Below are 16,134 nucleotides of genomic sequence, written 5' to 3' on the forward strand. Positions count from 1 at the left end.
AGCATGGTTTGTTGAAATGATGACAAATAAATAATTAACATTTACCAGGGAACATTTCACTGGTACTATAATGTTAATTGGCAGGGTAGGCTGGTCAACTATAACATATTAGATAATTCAAAGAAATTACGGCGAATGTCATTATCGTCGGTTTAGAGTCACTTTTTGATACCACTGATTATAATTCACTTTCTGGCCTTGGCTTGTAAGCAATACAGCTTCCGGCTCGAGTTTATCTTTCTCCGTTTCCCTTTCATTGCTCAATCATATGCACTGACATGCAGTTTCAGAGGCTGAGAGAAACAATTTTTTTTTTGTATACCGTAATAAACCTCTTCGAAAAAGTTTGATTGCAAAACACGGTCCTTATTTCTGAATTTGATTGACATTTGAAGGAAATATTGTCAGATGAGTGAAACATCCATTCATCTTAGTCATGTTTCCTACACGAGAACAATTGAGGAACTTAGTGTGATGGATGAGTGTCTTAGACAAAGATACCAAGTTTGTTGACAGATTGAGTTACAAAGACTGGAGTATTATTTATAATAAACATTGGGTTTTACTTTTAAATATTCTTTGGGGAAGCCATTTTAGATGTTTTGTTGAATATCGCCCTAAGTTTAGACTTTTGTATGTTTAATAATGTTATGACATGTCCACATTGTGTCAAGTTGCCAGAAACAAATCCCCTACTGCACAATATTAATTTATTGATCCATTCCACTGAGTATCAAACTCTCAAAGTTAACACGATGACAGTGCACTTCTCACCCCTCATACATATCGTATCATCAGTTCATTTTTGCTAATTGTCCTCTGATGCCCAAACTATAAAAAGTTATTGAAAACCATAACATCATGGCAGCACTACTGCGGGAGAGTAAAACCACATATTTAGAGAGACACTGTGCCAAAGAAGGAGAGAGAGGGGTGTTAAAGAGAGCATTAGAAAATAAATCTTGTCAGTATTGCTCTCTTTGGTCTACTTCATCAATGTTGTCTGTTTTCATTATTCACTCAATGCCCTGTTGCAGTATTCAGCATGTTGTAATTTGTTCAGGTTCCTAACATTACTTCTGTCTTACTTCCTTCATGTCAACCGAAGAAACATTTCTGCCAAGGTTGGTTGGAAGAAATTAGTCACAGTCCAAACTGTTTTCCACTCACAACGAAGTGGAAATAGTTACAGTGTTACAGCAAGAGTTGAGGAGAAGGACAGGAGAAGAAGGAGCAATCAGATTCTTAAGAGATGGAGAATCACAAAAGATAAAAAAAAGAGACAAGTATAAAGGAGAGGAAAAAACTGTTGCACAAAATCGTACGGGTAGCTACTTGCCATATACACTTGACATATTAGCTAAATACAAAAAGAGAAAGAAAATAACATTTCAGTATGATGCTTAATACATTCCTGAATGTACCAACTTGAGGATTGTTTGCTTAACTTGAACCTTGGATCCAATTGTACTGAAGCATCCATGAAGGCAAAGTGAATTTTTTAAGCTTATTTGTACGCTCTGATACATTTATTGCCTTAATTTCAACCATAAATTGCCAGCTAAAACCAGATCTTCCTGGCAAACTAACAGTGACATAACCATTCTTCATCGAGCATTTAATGAAAATGAAAACATTCAACAACGTAAGATTATTACACTCAATCAATACAGCATCAAATAGTTGCTTGATGTTGTTTTCCCAATCAACATCTTTTATGGTTTCAAACCTTTATTTATCCTTGAGATCATTGATCTCTTTTTTCAAGGGTGACCTGCTCAATTTGTTAATTTCTTTGTGGGTAAATCGAAATCCTGACACCCTGGACATCTTGTACTCTTATTACTGGCAGTCCCTTAGGAAATCAATGATGTTTAATATTAAAGCAACTTCTGCTTGCAGTGTTCCTCTCTTATGTAAGGCACTGTGCTCATCGCCTGGAACATCAAGAGCAGACAAAAGAAAACAAAAGAAAGCTAGAGGGATTGTGAGTGCTAGATTATGCTGCGATACAGTTTACAAATCCTCCCGGTGTCAGGCTATTTGAGTTAAAATGTAATAGCCTACAGTATCAACTCAACCACTCATTACAATATGCACATAGAAAACCCCAAATCACTTGGAATATGGGGTTTTACATTTCCCATGCAAAGTCAGTGCAACTATTATTTTGGATGAAGTGGAATTAGATTGAGACTGGGAGAAGAAATCCATTGCCCAGGACACTTGGTATCATGAAAGTAGGATGGCCAGATTTCTCCAAATCCTTAATTGGGTCATGGGATCTTGCACAAGTCATTGAGTGCACACAAATCCACGCAGCACATGCAGATACAGAGTATTACTGTCCCCTGGAAGCTTAATACAAATCATGTGGTTATTTAATTTATTCTGCCAATAAATTAGAATAGAATACATGAAACTTTAATGGTCTCTGAGATGAAAATTGGCTTATTGCAGAGTCCAATAGCAAAACAATACACCAAAGAAAGTCAAATATGAATGATGATAGGGGTTGTGTAATTTATAATTCACATACTTTGACAAAATAAGCACACAAATATATATAACATATCTGTATTAATACAAGTATTCAGATGGCAACTCATCAGGACATCAATGTTTTGTTCTGAACATTATTGGAAGGTTTGACGTTTTGGGAAATAAACCGAATTTCTTTCTTGAATCTTCCTAAAATGTTGATGCCTGCCATGTCTCTGCATCTGAGCTATAGCCTTTAAAATATTAGGCAGAGGTAAAAAGCATAGCAAAGGAAAGAATACACCCAACAACAAGAACTCATAAGCTCACAATAAGTACCGTCTTGTTTGTTTGGTCCATACACAAAGGAATTGTAAAAACATATATTTGTGGTTGCAGTGTATGATGGACTTATTTCTAGACAAATAAAAGCTCCTCATTATCTTCAAGAATAGCTGTGGGAAACATTCTGCAAAATCATTCAATTGAAACAAGCAGTGTTGGTAGACAGAAACCAATGTTACTTCAATTAAGTTTTCCAGGACTGGACCTACTGATTGTTGAATTACAACTTTAAAAAAATCACATTCTTTCAGAAGAGTTTTGATAATGAGACGTTGATGCTATAATTATGTTTTGTCCAAAATTATAAAGTTAGTATGTTGAAAGAAAAAAGTTGTATAACTACGATCAAGTCTTCTGACCTTTGGCTTAAAGTGTTGTTAATGGCTAATGGTTCATTTGTTACAGAAATGCAATATACAGACTCTAATGAGGAAATGGTGGCCACATTATCTGTAAACACAACAAGCGAGATGCATTGTTGAGGAGCAGAATCTTCTCATTGGAACTCTTTATTGGAAATGTAATTGGATGCAGTGAGTCTATAGATGCTGATAATAGAGAAAGCCACACACCCAGAATGTAAAAACAGCTGATGAATATTCACACACACATACTAACTGTATTTGTCAATTCATCCCAGGGTTTCATTATGGTGGCCCAAAGGTGAAAAGCACCAATGCTTTTTGTGGGCTTATATGCATTCATTTGCAAATATCTGTTGGCCTGAAAACTAATGTTCTTTTTGTACAAAACGTTTAACACCTTCACATTGATCTTCAAAACTAAATCCACAATTTCAAAGACTTTGTTTAACCTGAGAAGAAATACAGAAAACTTGCTTTCGGGAGTTTAAGAACAAAAGTTAATCATAACAAGCATCCAAAGGGCCTCTTTGTATTACTGAGGCATGGTAGGCCTGACATCTAAAGGGGGTCCTTGCCTTTGTTCTTTATCAGGGTAATTGCTGCAGGATAGCCATGAGCACTCTTTGGTGAATTGACTAGTGTGTGCACATTAAGAGTGCACAACCAAAAAGCTGTTCTGACAATCCAGGAGATAAATTGGCATAAGCCTAGACAAGTAATATCGTAATGTAATAATTCATTTAGGGTTGACATTTACAGTAAATGCCAAACATAATATTTTGCCTTCCAACATTAAGTAGCATTGATTTGTTACGAATATGTTATTCTTGTTCCAGCATCCAAGTGATTTGGTTCTGTGGCCAAGCTACTCCCTATGTTTCTTCTTAGTAGGCTGTAGGTGGGAACCAGCTGGCTCTGGAGGATAAGTGCTCTCTGAGTGCTGTCATTACCTCAAATAATGCAGCTTTGGTTGGCAGCATCCTTTGTGTCTTTGAATGAAACTTGTATGACTCCTACAGGCAATGGAAAAAAGCTATAAATACCCTTTATGAAAGTAAAAATGTTAAAAATACTGATTTGAAGTGAGTTTGAACTAGTTGGGAATATGATTAGACTGTCATTAGAGAGGCTAGTTATAAGTTGTTGTGTGATTCCATTGGAAAATATGACTGGTAAATAATAAATATTGGTAGAAGTATAGGTTAAAACTCACAGTGCGTCAAACATGTACAGGTCAGGAAAAACAAAAAAAACAACAGTTGCAATTAACGCTATAGACTGGGGTGGGGATTAATAGATAGCTTTAAACATAACTAAAGATATAAGCTACTATTACCGAGTGAACATTAAGTCATTTAGTCAAAGGTTACTCTTTTAGTACAGTACTTGGATACAACTGGGTACTTATTTAGTTTCAAGCATCTGCTCCGAGGATGTGACCAACAGTCAACACATTCACTTGGCCTGAATCCTAATGACTGTTGGAAACCCTCAAGGCTACTTGGCCATGATTTGACCTCACAAGTTTGATACATCCTGGAAGACAGTCTTTGAGCACAATCTGGTAAATAGGGAGGGTCACTGCAGGTGATGCAACATATGGGGCTCAGTCGGTAGGGCTGGCAGTGTCCTCAGGCAGGAACTCGGCACCCAAGGACTATACTACAGACAGAGCAAGAAATGTGGCTGAATTTATCATTTAGTGAATGGGATAAATTGGAAAGTATGTGAGGGTAAATGCTTGAGAATGCTTGAGGTTCATTCAGGCACTTGAGTGACAGCAACAATCACAGGAACGTAATTGCACACATAAACACACACAAACATACACAACTTTAACCTTTCCCACACTGACTTTCTAAAGACGGCCAGAGTCTTTTGCCCTCAGTTCTACACCGCTGACTCCATTTTGACACAGAGATCAGAAAGTTGCCAGAAAGTAACCGGCAATTTACTCCTTGGTTAAACACTTTGAAGCCACAGCCCCATCACCAGCAGCAAATCCATCAGAGAGAAAATAAACGCTGACAAAGACAGGGGACAAGAAAGAAAGAAAAGGGGAATCCATCTAAAACTACCTTCCCGTCTCACTTTGGGGGGTGGAAACCCCTGAGGTGTGTAATATGAAGCAGCATGTTAATACTAGAACTCTTTCCTTTGAACTTCTTTATTGCTTTTAAAAGGCTCTGTTATGATAGTCCCATCGCTGTCCTGCCTGACACCCTCTATCCTCAAATGTTCTCTCATCTCCTCTCTTCCCCTTATTTCACTCCTGTGGTCTATTGACCTTGCCTCCTTCATTTAATCTGATCCACAATTCCTCATACTTTACAACTAAGTAAGCTGTTTTTCAGTGGAAATAGCAAAAGAGTATTTTAACTGTTGGTGGTAGGAGAAGCAAAAATGTGTTGAAGTTAATTCTACTAAATGTAAACATAAACACTTTGAATATTTTCCTATTTAGGAGCTTTAATGGTTGCCCACTGAATGTTCCCAACATTTAATTTACATGTATAGCTTTCCCTCTCCTTAAGCAACACTAGCCAAAGCAGTGATGTGAAACAGTTAAAACAGCATTTATGCAACCACATTGCAAACCCAGGTTAATAATATAACTCAACTTAATCAAATCAATAAAGTAGGTGTTATATATTAATCAATAAACTATAGACACATCTAAATTCAGATGCAGATGTCAGGTTTTCTGTTTATATGTAGATATTGTGTTGTGTGGGAGAAAACTATTTTATTTGCTTTTTCATTTAATCATCTTGCATATTTTTCAAACTGCAATCAAAACCACATCATTTATTCATCTATAAGCTGGTTTTGGATCATCTCCTTTTCCAACCCATCACAAAGCAAGCACAATGTGGATTTTGTCTAGTTCACCCCAAACAATTCAACCCCATGTCAGCTAAAGATTGATGCAATTAAACATCATGTCATGATCTTGTTTTCAAGTGAATTTGAACATTTGATATGTGCACACAAGTTGTATTTAAGACTTGACCTTGATCAAGGTATGCTCAACATCAACACAGGAGCACAAGATCCAGCAATTTGTGGCTATTTGTTTAGCTCTCTTTGGAAAACTAAATCCTCCAGTTTAATTTGTGAAGAAAGCACAGACAGTCCTTGAAAGTCAGAAGATATATATATATATATATAAACATTTCTGTTGATGAAAACGTCTCTGTGTGGTTCCAATTGTTTGCCATACGGAGCCTGAGGTGAGCTCAGTTGGTCAGATTGACAGAGAGAATGGGATGCCTATAGAAAACTGACAACAGCAGCTTTTTCAAAATATAGCTGCATCATCATACAGAAAGTTTGCTAAAAACATTTTGTCTGATGAACAATGGCATGAAGCTTTGATTGCTTTGATTCCAGGATTTCAAGATGCAAAAGATGGACTTTCCAGCTGCTGTTGGTCTGAATGAGAGAATAGTAGGAGGAAGAAAGAGAGCAAGAGGGAATAGAGACACACTAGGGTGATTATCTCTGCTGTGTAACGCAGAGGATTGGACTTGAGATGAGCCTCTCTTCTGGAACAAATGTACCTATGTTGTCAGGTGTGCCTAGACGATTACCCACCATGCTGTGCTGCTCTGTGGCAACTCCCTCCGTGGAAGTCAAGTTCTCACACAAGACCAGAGCCAGGGAAAGAATGGCAGCCCATTACTCAGAGCCACCTCCTTATGTTTCCTTCACAAAGTCTGATGGACAACGTCACCTTATCTATTGACTCATGGTTGGCTGATGTTATTATCCCTTATTATCCATCCCTGTCTTTTTGTTTGGATAGAGATTGTGTCTCACTCCTTTTACGCAGACATGCATTGACAAGACAACTATAGTTCCTTGGCCAATACTCTTTGCAACCAAAGTACTTACCATGTAAAAACATTTATTTTTTAACAGTAGATTCCAATTCTAAACATTGATCCCATTAATAATCCACATTTAAACGGCCATGTTTCATGTACAGTTTATTTTTTACAGTCCACGTTTCTGGTTTAAAATGCGTTTCCAGCTAGAATTCAAGTAGAATTATGAAGAATTCTCTTTGTCAACTCGCAGCTATGTTTGAAGCAGCTCAGTGTCAAATAATTCAAACATGTTGAAAGTATTCCTATCAATGTGTGACGTCTTATGGAGTTGGCTCATTGGGCTGCTGCTCATGAAGATAGAAACTCAAAGTCTGAGGTCAACTTGGTCTTTGTTCAACCAAGGAAGGAAGAAGAAAATACAAATAATAAATACTCAACATAACAATTGTTAATAAATCACCACTGAGGTTCCTAGTATGAAAGAAGAATTAATCACTGGCTGTACTGAAGTGGAGTTCACCATAGCTGAGATGATGACATGTCTTTGTGTCAAAATTGGATTCTGTCAGCACCTATTATCCTCTTCCCTCGCAAGTGACAATTCAGGGGTTAAGAACTTAAAACATGAAAAGCACTTTGATTCTAAGTGGAGACAAACATAAAAGGTCCTCCCACAATCTCTTTTATCCTTGTTTATTTATACAACTTTTCGCACTTAACAAAAATGTTCACAAAGCAAAGCACTGTCAGTCAAATGAACAGAGGGAGGGATTGACAACTGCGTTAAAACTTTACACAGACACAAAGCCTTGGAAATCACATACTTTATTGACATTTTGTTTGTGTTCACATCCTGCCAGTCACATTGTTTGTAACTGTTGTGTTCAGCAAGTATGAAAACAATCTTAATTCCATTTAGTAGTAGTATTTTACTCAAGCTATGTTATAGTATTTGGGATGTCATCAGTACTCTGCCTTCATCCGACATATTCCATGACCTGTAATAATAGTAGTACAACCAGCACGACTGTTATCTCTGGCCTACTGCTGCCACCACTGCCCCGCAGAGTTTGATCCCTCCTGTGTCTTGCATCTCAGGTGGAGCCTGACAGAGGACCCATAGGATTATCCAAACAATGCTAAAACTGGGACATAAGGATTAGCTTTGGCCCTGTAATCCCCAGTGGACTTCCAACAACTGCTGCCACCGCTTCCCAAATCCTCTGAGGCTCCTGCATTTACCAGTGCAGGGTTACAAAGATTTTGAGTTTAGTTATCTATGGTTAAGTGGAAGATGAAGGCATATCAGTATTCTGTGAATTATGTTGAACTGTTCTCACATTTTACCCTAAACATGTATAACATTTGATTCATGACACTCTACCTACACGTCTAGTTGGCTGTCCATCAAATGTAACCACAATGCTTTGAATTGAACATACTCTGTGTTGTGTTTCAGGATCACTACCACCGCTGCCTGTATGATGGACCTGAGAAGGTATCCTCTGGATGAGCAAAACTGCACACTCGAGATAGAGAGTTGTGAGTAATTCCTCCCTTTATTCTTTAATTATTTACTTCCTTCATTCATTATTTTGTTTCTTGTCAGCGCTCTAAATCCCCTAACTGACGTAAGTGTCTCTACCCTTTCAAACAGTATATGGCATGGCCTTGGCTATTTTCAGTCAGCTGTCAGGAGCTATGTGTGACTGGGTAGGCTGTACAATTTGTGCTCTACTGTAGTACAAGGATTTCCTCAGAATTTTAATATTTTCAACATAATCCTTCCCATGCAAAATGTATTTCCCTTGATAAAAGAAGAGACATTCTTTCCTCTCTAAATATACCCTCAGCCGAGTTTGCTCTTGTAGGAATAAAAAATATATAGCGTTTATTGCATACAAGTTGATTCCCAGAAGAAAGGTGTTTTCTACCTTCTACTTTTATCCGGCACAGTTTTGCAAGAGTTTAGGTAAAATACTTGAATAAGCCATCTTGTACGCAAGATAGCACTCATCAAATGAGCTAATGGTCATAACTCAATGAGAGCTCCTCACTGAAGCAGCAAACTACGTTGTGTAATGTGAACTATTGCTAATGCTGCACAGATCTGAAATCTGCAGCCGATTTTAAAACGGCAACAATGTATGAGCAGTGCATCAGAAGAGGTGTCCTAGGGGTGGTGTGGCATCTCTACACCACCTACCATTTAAACACAGCATTCTAGGTTTTAAGGTTTAAATGCACCCCAGGATTCTTGCTGTATCTCTGTGGTCTATTTCAATGTGCCATGCTAAAGTTGCAACTAAAATGGAAGGATGCTCTGTCTGTATACATGTATGTCACTCCTACGATTTTCTTTACAACCATTAATCCGATCCACTTCACAGTCAATAAGTGTATTTCTGATGACCCCCGGGCAGTGCATTGTCCAGTGTGAAGTGCTTTGGATGAGCAGTTCTCATGTAAGCTGCAAGCAGTAATACAAGAGGTCAAGCAATCGGCTGAACAGGCACTTCTAGTTTCATCAATTAGATAACAGAAAAGTTCATCTTTTTACTTTCATTTAAGATTGTTCTAATGGTATTATGAGTAAATCCTAAAATGGCAAGTTCACTTTTATCAAATAAATGTTTTTTTATGTGCTTTGCTTTATGCTGCAATGATTCCAAACACCTCCTTTGTTTCTGGCACATTAGAAAGGGATTAAAATAGTGTCGAGGATGACGAGGTGTATTCATCTACTGTCCCAGGGGAAATAAATCAGCTAAACGTGCTCAAGCTAAGTCACAACAACTCAATTGGATAACAGGAAATGCATCTGAATGTAGTTTCCATGTAGAGATGGTTAAAGGGTGTTACACTCAAATGTGCAAGTGAGCTGGAAGGCCTACAGCTGGTGCTGGTGTGCAGAAGGAAATAGAGCGTAAGAAGCAAAGTAGGCTATATTACACTTTTTGTAACTCATTAACGCACTATACAGTTAAACAATGACATTTATAAGAGGTCGTATAGTTCAAGTAGTGTGTTTCTATAACCAGAACCTGATTTAAAAATGGTGCCATTGTTGCCATGTATGTAATATATTTAGATCAAGGTTGGATGTAGACTTGGTGAAAAAGTGCATAATGATTGAACACGCAGGCACAGACTTCTCCCCAAATCCATAAGGATACGCTGTTGGGCAGAGTACAAACAGTTGGCCAATAAACAAATATTTTGAAATATGATATTATACTTTTTATCATCCAAATAACTAACTTTTCTATGTGTTAATAACACCGTTCTTAGCCAGTAGTCTGGAGAGAACATGTGTGCCTCACAATTAGAAACTCCCATGATGCCCATAAGGTCACACACTGGGCAGATATTAAATAAGAAGTGTAAGTAGGCTACTTGTCATCTATAGTTTAACTTGCCACGGGGGGCAACACAAAACAAAAAATAATTGGGAACCTGGTATGCCTCTAGTAAAATAGTGTACAGCTTGTAACTCCAAATGTACCTCATACTGTGCAGTGTCAATTCAAAGTACTTGAACACTGTTCAGAGAATGATTGAACGCAAGTCTAGGGGAGAGAGAGAAACACTGGCTTTTCACAGACGAGTGTTCTTCACTACACAGCTAGTCATAAGCAGACCGAGCACACATCCTTCCGTTCTAATTTGGTGACACGCTTAAAGTTTAAAACTATCTTGCTGGGGAATAGTAAACTGAAGTTGTGTTTGTGTGTGGTGCTGTGTGTATACAGTATGTGCGCACATCGCAGGCTCTTAACAATGTGATGTGCCTGTCAGATGAACATTTAAGAGCAATACACACACTCACACACACTCTTTTGTTTCATCTGAGTCCAGGGATTTGAAGGGCAGCAGTGTGAAGGGGAATTCTGCTGGTTTGGACAGTCTTAGATCTAGTGATGACTTGTATCATTGAGTTGGATGATTTATTTTCATGCAGCTGTGCTCTGCTCCTCCCTGAACTCTAGATTTTGATTCTCTAACTTGAGCTTCTGCCCCTCTCTGCACCACAACCTTCCTTATTTTCTTTAAAGGTGACCTATCATGCAAAATGCACTTTTGTACGTCTTTTATACATGAATATGTGTCCCCGGTGTTCCAGGGAACTCACCAAGTGTCCGAAAACACAACCCTCTCTATTTTCCTCCATACCCCAATCTCTTAAAAAGGGACTGCAACGGATCTGATACGGACTGATCCAGATTTGAACACTGCTATGACGTCACAGAAGTGGCGCTACGGCTATTGGGCCAACTCCACCAATCAGGAGGAGACAGCCACGGACATTGCCGTTCGAAAGCGCTGGAGACGCTGTAGTACATATGCCAGGCCTGTAGGTGGTGCTGTGCTCACAGAATCAGCCCATGAAAAGACAGTGTTAAATTGAGTGAAATGAGGAATGGCTAAAATGCATGATCTGTTTGGTATTTTGATAAATAAAAAGTATAAATATGCCTTATATAGGTATGGTCCTAAACTATATTATTCAAATATAGCATGATAGGTCCACTTTAACACATTTTCCATAATAATGTCAGTATACATAGCAGTTATTTGGTTAGTTTCTAGTGAGGTTGATTGCCCAATGTTTCCTAATATCCTTGGTATTGAGCCGGTGAGTGATTAAATAAGCAGTGACAGGTTGAAAACAACATCCAAAAGCGTAATTCTTTCAGGCTTTCATGCCTTTATGCTGACCTTTTCTAATTATTTTAGGAAAAGTTCAACTCCCTACCGAGGTACAAACATTCAATTAGGCAATAACAAGCTGTTTGAGTACAGTGATTGTAGCTACCATGTCGATTTCAATTGTGTAAGAACATTCATTCATCACTTAGCATCATGAAGTTACCTTGCCAAAACAATTCAATAGAATATCAATCATTTTTAAATTAGTCTTGTTTTCCAACTTACTCCTGTCACTTGTTGAATAAAGGATATTTCAAGAAGTATTTCACTATTGTGGAAATTGTTAAAAAAACTATACTAATCTTGGAGAAGACAGCATTTAGTGTATTTGTCCCATTGTAAACGGCATGGTTCCCTGTGAACAACTCTTTGAAATTCTCCCTTGGAACTGTACCAATTCATTGTAATTTATTGTTTTTCTGCAACTTCAGGAATGATGCTCTGTACTATACATTCATCATTGGTTGCATGTTTGAAATGAGTCCGAGGTTCAAACAGAAAGATTGGAAGGAAACATAGAAAAACCTCAGGCTTATAGTTGTGGATATGGAGAGACGTCAATTATTCATTCTGGAAAGCCCTGAGACAAATGGTTGGCTGGATACACAAAATGTTCACTTATATTTTGGTTTGCCAGTATTGTAAAATGAAAAACTAGATGGAAAGAGGACTAAAATATGTTGGATCAAGTAAAATACATGTTTGGCTACTTACTCAAGTACGAGAACAATTAACTGCTCAAAGAAGTACATACAAATACAAAATACGCTGAGTAAACATTACTGCTCGAAGATAAAGTGCTGTTTTGTAGCTGCCCACTGCTCCTAATACAATGTGTCCTGTGTGTTTTAATCCTTCATTTCCATTAGACGTGAACTAGAGGTTGACTGATCAAGGTGTTAAGTTAAGCAATAATGACACAACTCTAATAGTGCAAGTCCCATTATAATGTTTCATTGTTTGTGGTTACTGAAGTGTAATGCTTTAAAATGAATCTATGCAGCATAATTAGTGATTATGTTGCATACAAGCCCATTACTCCTTTATAGACTATTTAAGCCCCATGATTTGGGTCAATTTCCCTGTCCACCTCGGGGTGGTGCATTAATCCAATAATTAATACAATTTATGGTTGTGGTGCCCACTTCCGACCCTGCTTATTGTCAGCCTTTTTTTCCCCCTCGAAATATTAAAAATACCTACTCTGCTTTGGTTTGAGTCTGGATGACTCCTTGTCATTGTATTATCCCAATGTTGTTGCTACTCATCACATACTGAGGACTTCTGGTTGTGCCTGTACAATTGCTTTGAATGGTCAACACAGAATACCATATCGTTATATTCAAAAGTTTTCTCCAACTCCTCTGTCCTGGCCACTGTTTTTCACTTCAACAGTATACACATTCAAATAATCCAATGTTCCCGTGTTAAATCCTACTCGGTAACAAGGCACAGAAGACTATGCATCTTTTTCTTTCTGTTAACATCACTAACACTATCTATTTGATCATGGTCACTATAGTTATAGGACTTCATTGTAAAACACTTTACAGTTGCAGTCTTATTTTGTATATGAGGTAAGGTAAACCTTGCTTTATTACCACACTACCTCAGCCTCACCTTAAACAGCATCGGATAAGCGTGAGGTTTATTACCTCACGAGCCAAGCCCTGTCAGCCTGCATTTGTTTTTTTACTAAAAGCTCAGCATCTTTCTAATGCATGCGTAATCCAGGACTTCAACTAGCGTAGGAGGCTACCCAAGGTTTTACCTCAGTGCAAGGTAATATTTATTATTAAAATGGGTTAAACCCCCTGGTGTTCTGGGTCACTGTTACAGTAATGCAGTTGACCATGCACAGCATATACACTGCTGTGGAGTAGTCCTACCTTCACAGGAAGCTGATTCTAGTTAAACATGCCACATTGACTTCACAAGTAGAGCAGCTGCACACCTTCTCAATAAATCATAACAACAGTAAGGGGACTGAATACTACACAGAAACCTTTTTGACCTGATTAGCGCCTTCAGCTTATATATTTTGTGCAGTCCCTGATACAATCATATAACCACACATGCATACATGCACATACAGAAAAAGAAAAAAATGTACTGCTGAGAGTGGATTGAGAGGCACATTACAACTGTTATTTTACATAGTTGCTGTGGCCTCTAAGTGAAAACTCTCATTTCATCAGAGCATCTCTACCAAGTAATACGTTTATTTTCTACACCAGCGATCCACATCATATGGACAAAGCCACTTTCACAGTCTATCTCTCTCTCTGTCTTGCTCTCTTTGCCCATCAGAGCACATCCGATTTTTAGAAACTGCACACATCCTCTGCGCTGTGAATGGTTTTCTACATTCGGGCTTGCATGGCTTATTTATCTTATCTTATCTTTAGATGTCCTGTCCCTGTCATGCTGTCAGCTGCAGCTCGCTGTGTACTGCAAAAGTTTCGAAGACATTTTTAATTGGACACCAGGAATAACATTAAAGTCGCTTTGAACTGCGTGGAATAAAAAATTCATCTGAGACATATTTAAGAGAGGAGTAGCCTTCTCAGCTCCCAGGGGAGAGTTAGAGGCAGGCAGTTGTTCAGGGTTTGATTTGACGGTCCCATTTGTGTGTAAGTATGTTTTGATGTGTCCATGCAAGCACGTGCATCTGCCTGTATCCTAGGACTAAACAATGTACATTTATTTTGCATTGAGTATTTCTTCCTAAAGACTCTGAAAAGAGCCAGGTTTCCTAAACCATACATTGTAAACACTACAGGTCTGGTTAATTAGGTATAACTCTGTAGCGTCTGTTATTAATAACTATTTTTATGAGTTTTGAACATTGACACACACTTCCCCAGACTCCTTGTGTGTGTGTGACTAGTCTAAAGGTTTGTTGCATGGTGAAGCATCCACAATACTCAATATTATTTATGGTGAGTAAATTAGCTTTCACATCTGCTGTGATATCTATTGATTCTGGCTGTTCTACAGCTAGGGTCTGTACACACTGTAAATCGTAAAAAAGCTATTCTCATAATAGCTGTGAAGACAATCAGATAAAAGGATGTGTGTGTGATTGTTTAAAGTGCTGCTGTGCGAACCTATAAAATGTTTTTCAATTACAGTTGTGTTGATTATAAACTCTAATTTTGTAAGTTTAGAAATTGGATACATGATGTTTCATAGCACCATTTAGAAGTATAAAAACAACCTTTGTTATGCCTGATTATGTTTTGCCAAGAGCAATATCAAAGCCAGTGTTTTATCCCCCTCCAAAATCCGTCTTTGCCCATTAAAACAGATCAACTGAGACATTATTTCATATAAAGGCCTGGAGTCAGATTCGGTCAGGGAGATATGCCAGTTTCCCAGTTTAAATAGCTTTGGTATTGTATTGCTATCGCCTCTGATGCTATCGTGGACAATTTCATTTATTTTTGGCCTGCCAACAATCCCAGACTTTGGAATCTATGAGAGAAGCCTTTTTGCTAGCATAAAATACACATTGTAACACCCATTTTATTTTTGTACTGAATGGGTGATTTTGCTTATTATGCATTTGAAAAATCAATCAAGCTAATTTCCTCTTTCCTTATTCCATTGTTTCAAAGGCAAAGTTAATACATATACAGTAGACTAACTCTCTCGGGCGTAATGAATTGCAGATCTTATTATCACTCACTCTAATGTATCACAGTTAATGTCATGCAATGGGAATTAGGACAAGTTATCTGTGCCAAATACTGTGACATAATAACTTTAGTATGAGAGCGAGGTGACGCAAAATTGCCAAGTCAGCTTCAATCTCGTAGAAGCAATGGAGTTAAGTGGATTGGGTAAATGGACAATCAAACACATGAGGGCCCGATCACATCATTGACTCTGATTTGTGTACAGTTGAGGCAAAGGCATTCACTTCACCAAAAGTGTTTATACAAAGGATTGTAAACTTGTAATAGCCCGATTAAAATGTTGCAATGTATTATATCACATGATACAAAAGTGTTAGATGGAACTAAGAGTGTACTGACAAATTTGCTTTTCTTTGCTTTGTTTAAATTGCGTCTCGAGGTGCCAGAGAATAGGCCATGACATATATGTTACATTTTCTTAGATATATCATAGGAAGAGTTGACATTTTGTCGTGAACTGGTACAAAGCATTAGGGTTCTATCTTTTTTACCTATGGCACGGAGGTTATGTGTTTGGTTTGGGTTGTTTGTCAATCTTTCAACAGGATTATGGAAAATAACTACTGGCCCAATGCTCATGAAACTCGCTGGAAGGGGGTAGCATGGGTCTAGTAAGAACACTACATTTTGAGCAGATCTGAATCAACGCCATGATACAAACCTTTATTTGTACCTATGGAAATGTTATTGGTCTCACAC

General features: G+C 38.0%; 1 protein-coding gene across 1 annotated transcript in view; it reads left to right on the forward strand.

Moving 5' to 3' along the window:
- Positions 1 to 16,134, forward strand: part of gabrb2b (gamma-aminobutyric acid type A receptor subunit beta2b) — a 56,700-nt gene that overhangs the window by 26,781 nt on the left and 13,785 nt on the right. Inside the window, exon 5 of the mRNA XM_079647537.1 lies at positions 8,484 to 8,566. Within this exon, the coding sequence (XP_079503663.1) occupies positions 8,484 to 8,566 (83 nt within the window). The remainder of the gene's footprint in view (positions 1 to 8,483; positions 8,567 to 16,134) is intronic.

Source organism: Notothenia rossii, assembly GCF_949606895.1.
Source record: "Notothenia rossii genome assembly, chromosome: 9".
NCBI classification, from domain to species: domain Eukaryota; kingdom Metazoa; phylum Chordata; class Actinopteri; order Perciformes; family Nototheniidae; genus Notothenia; species Notothenia rossii.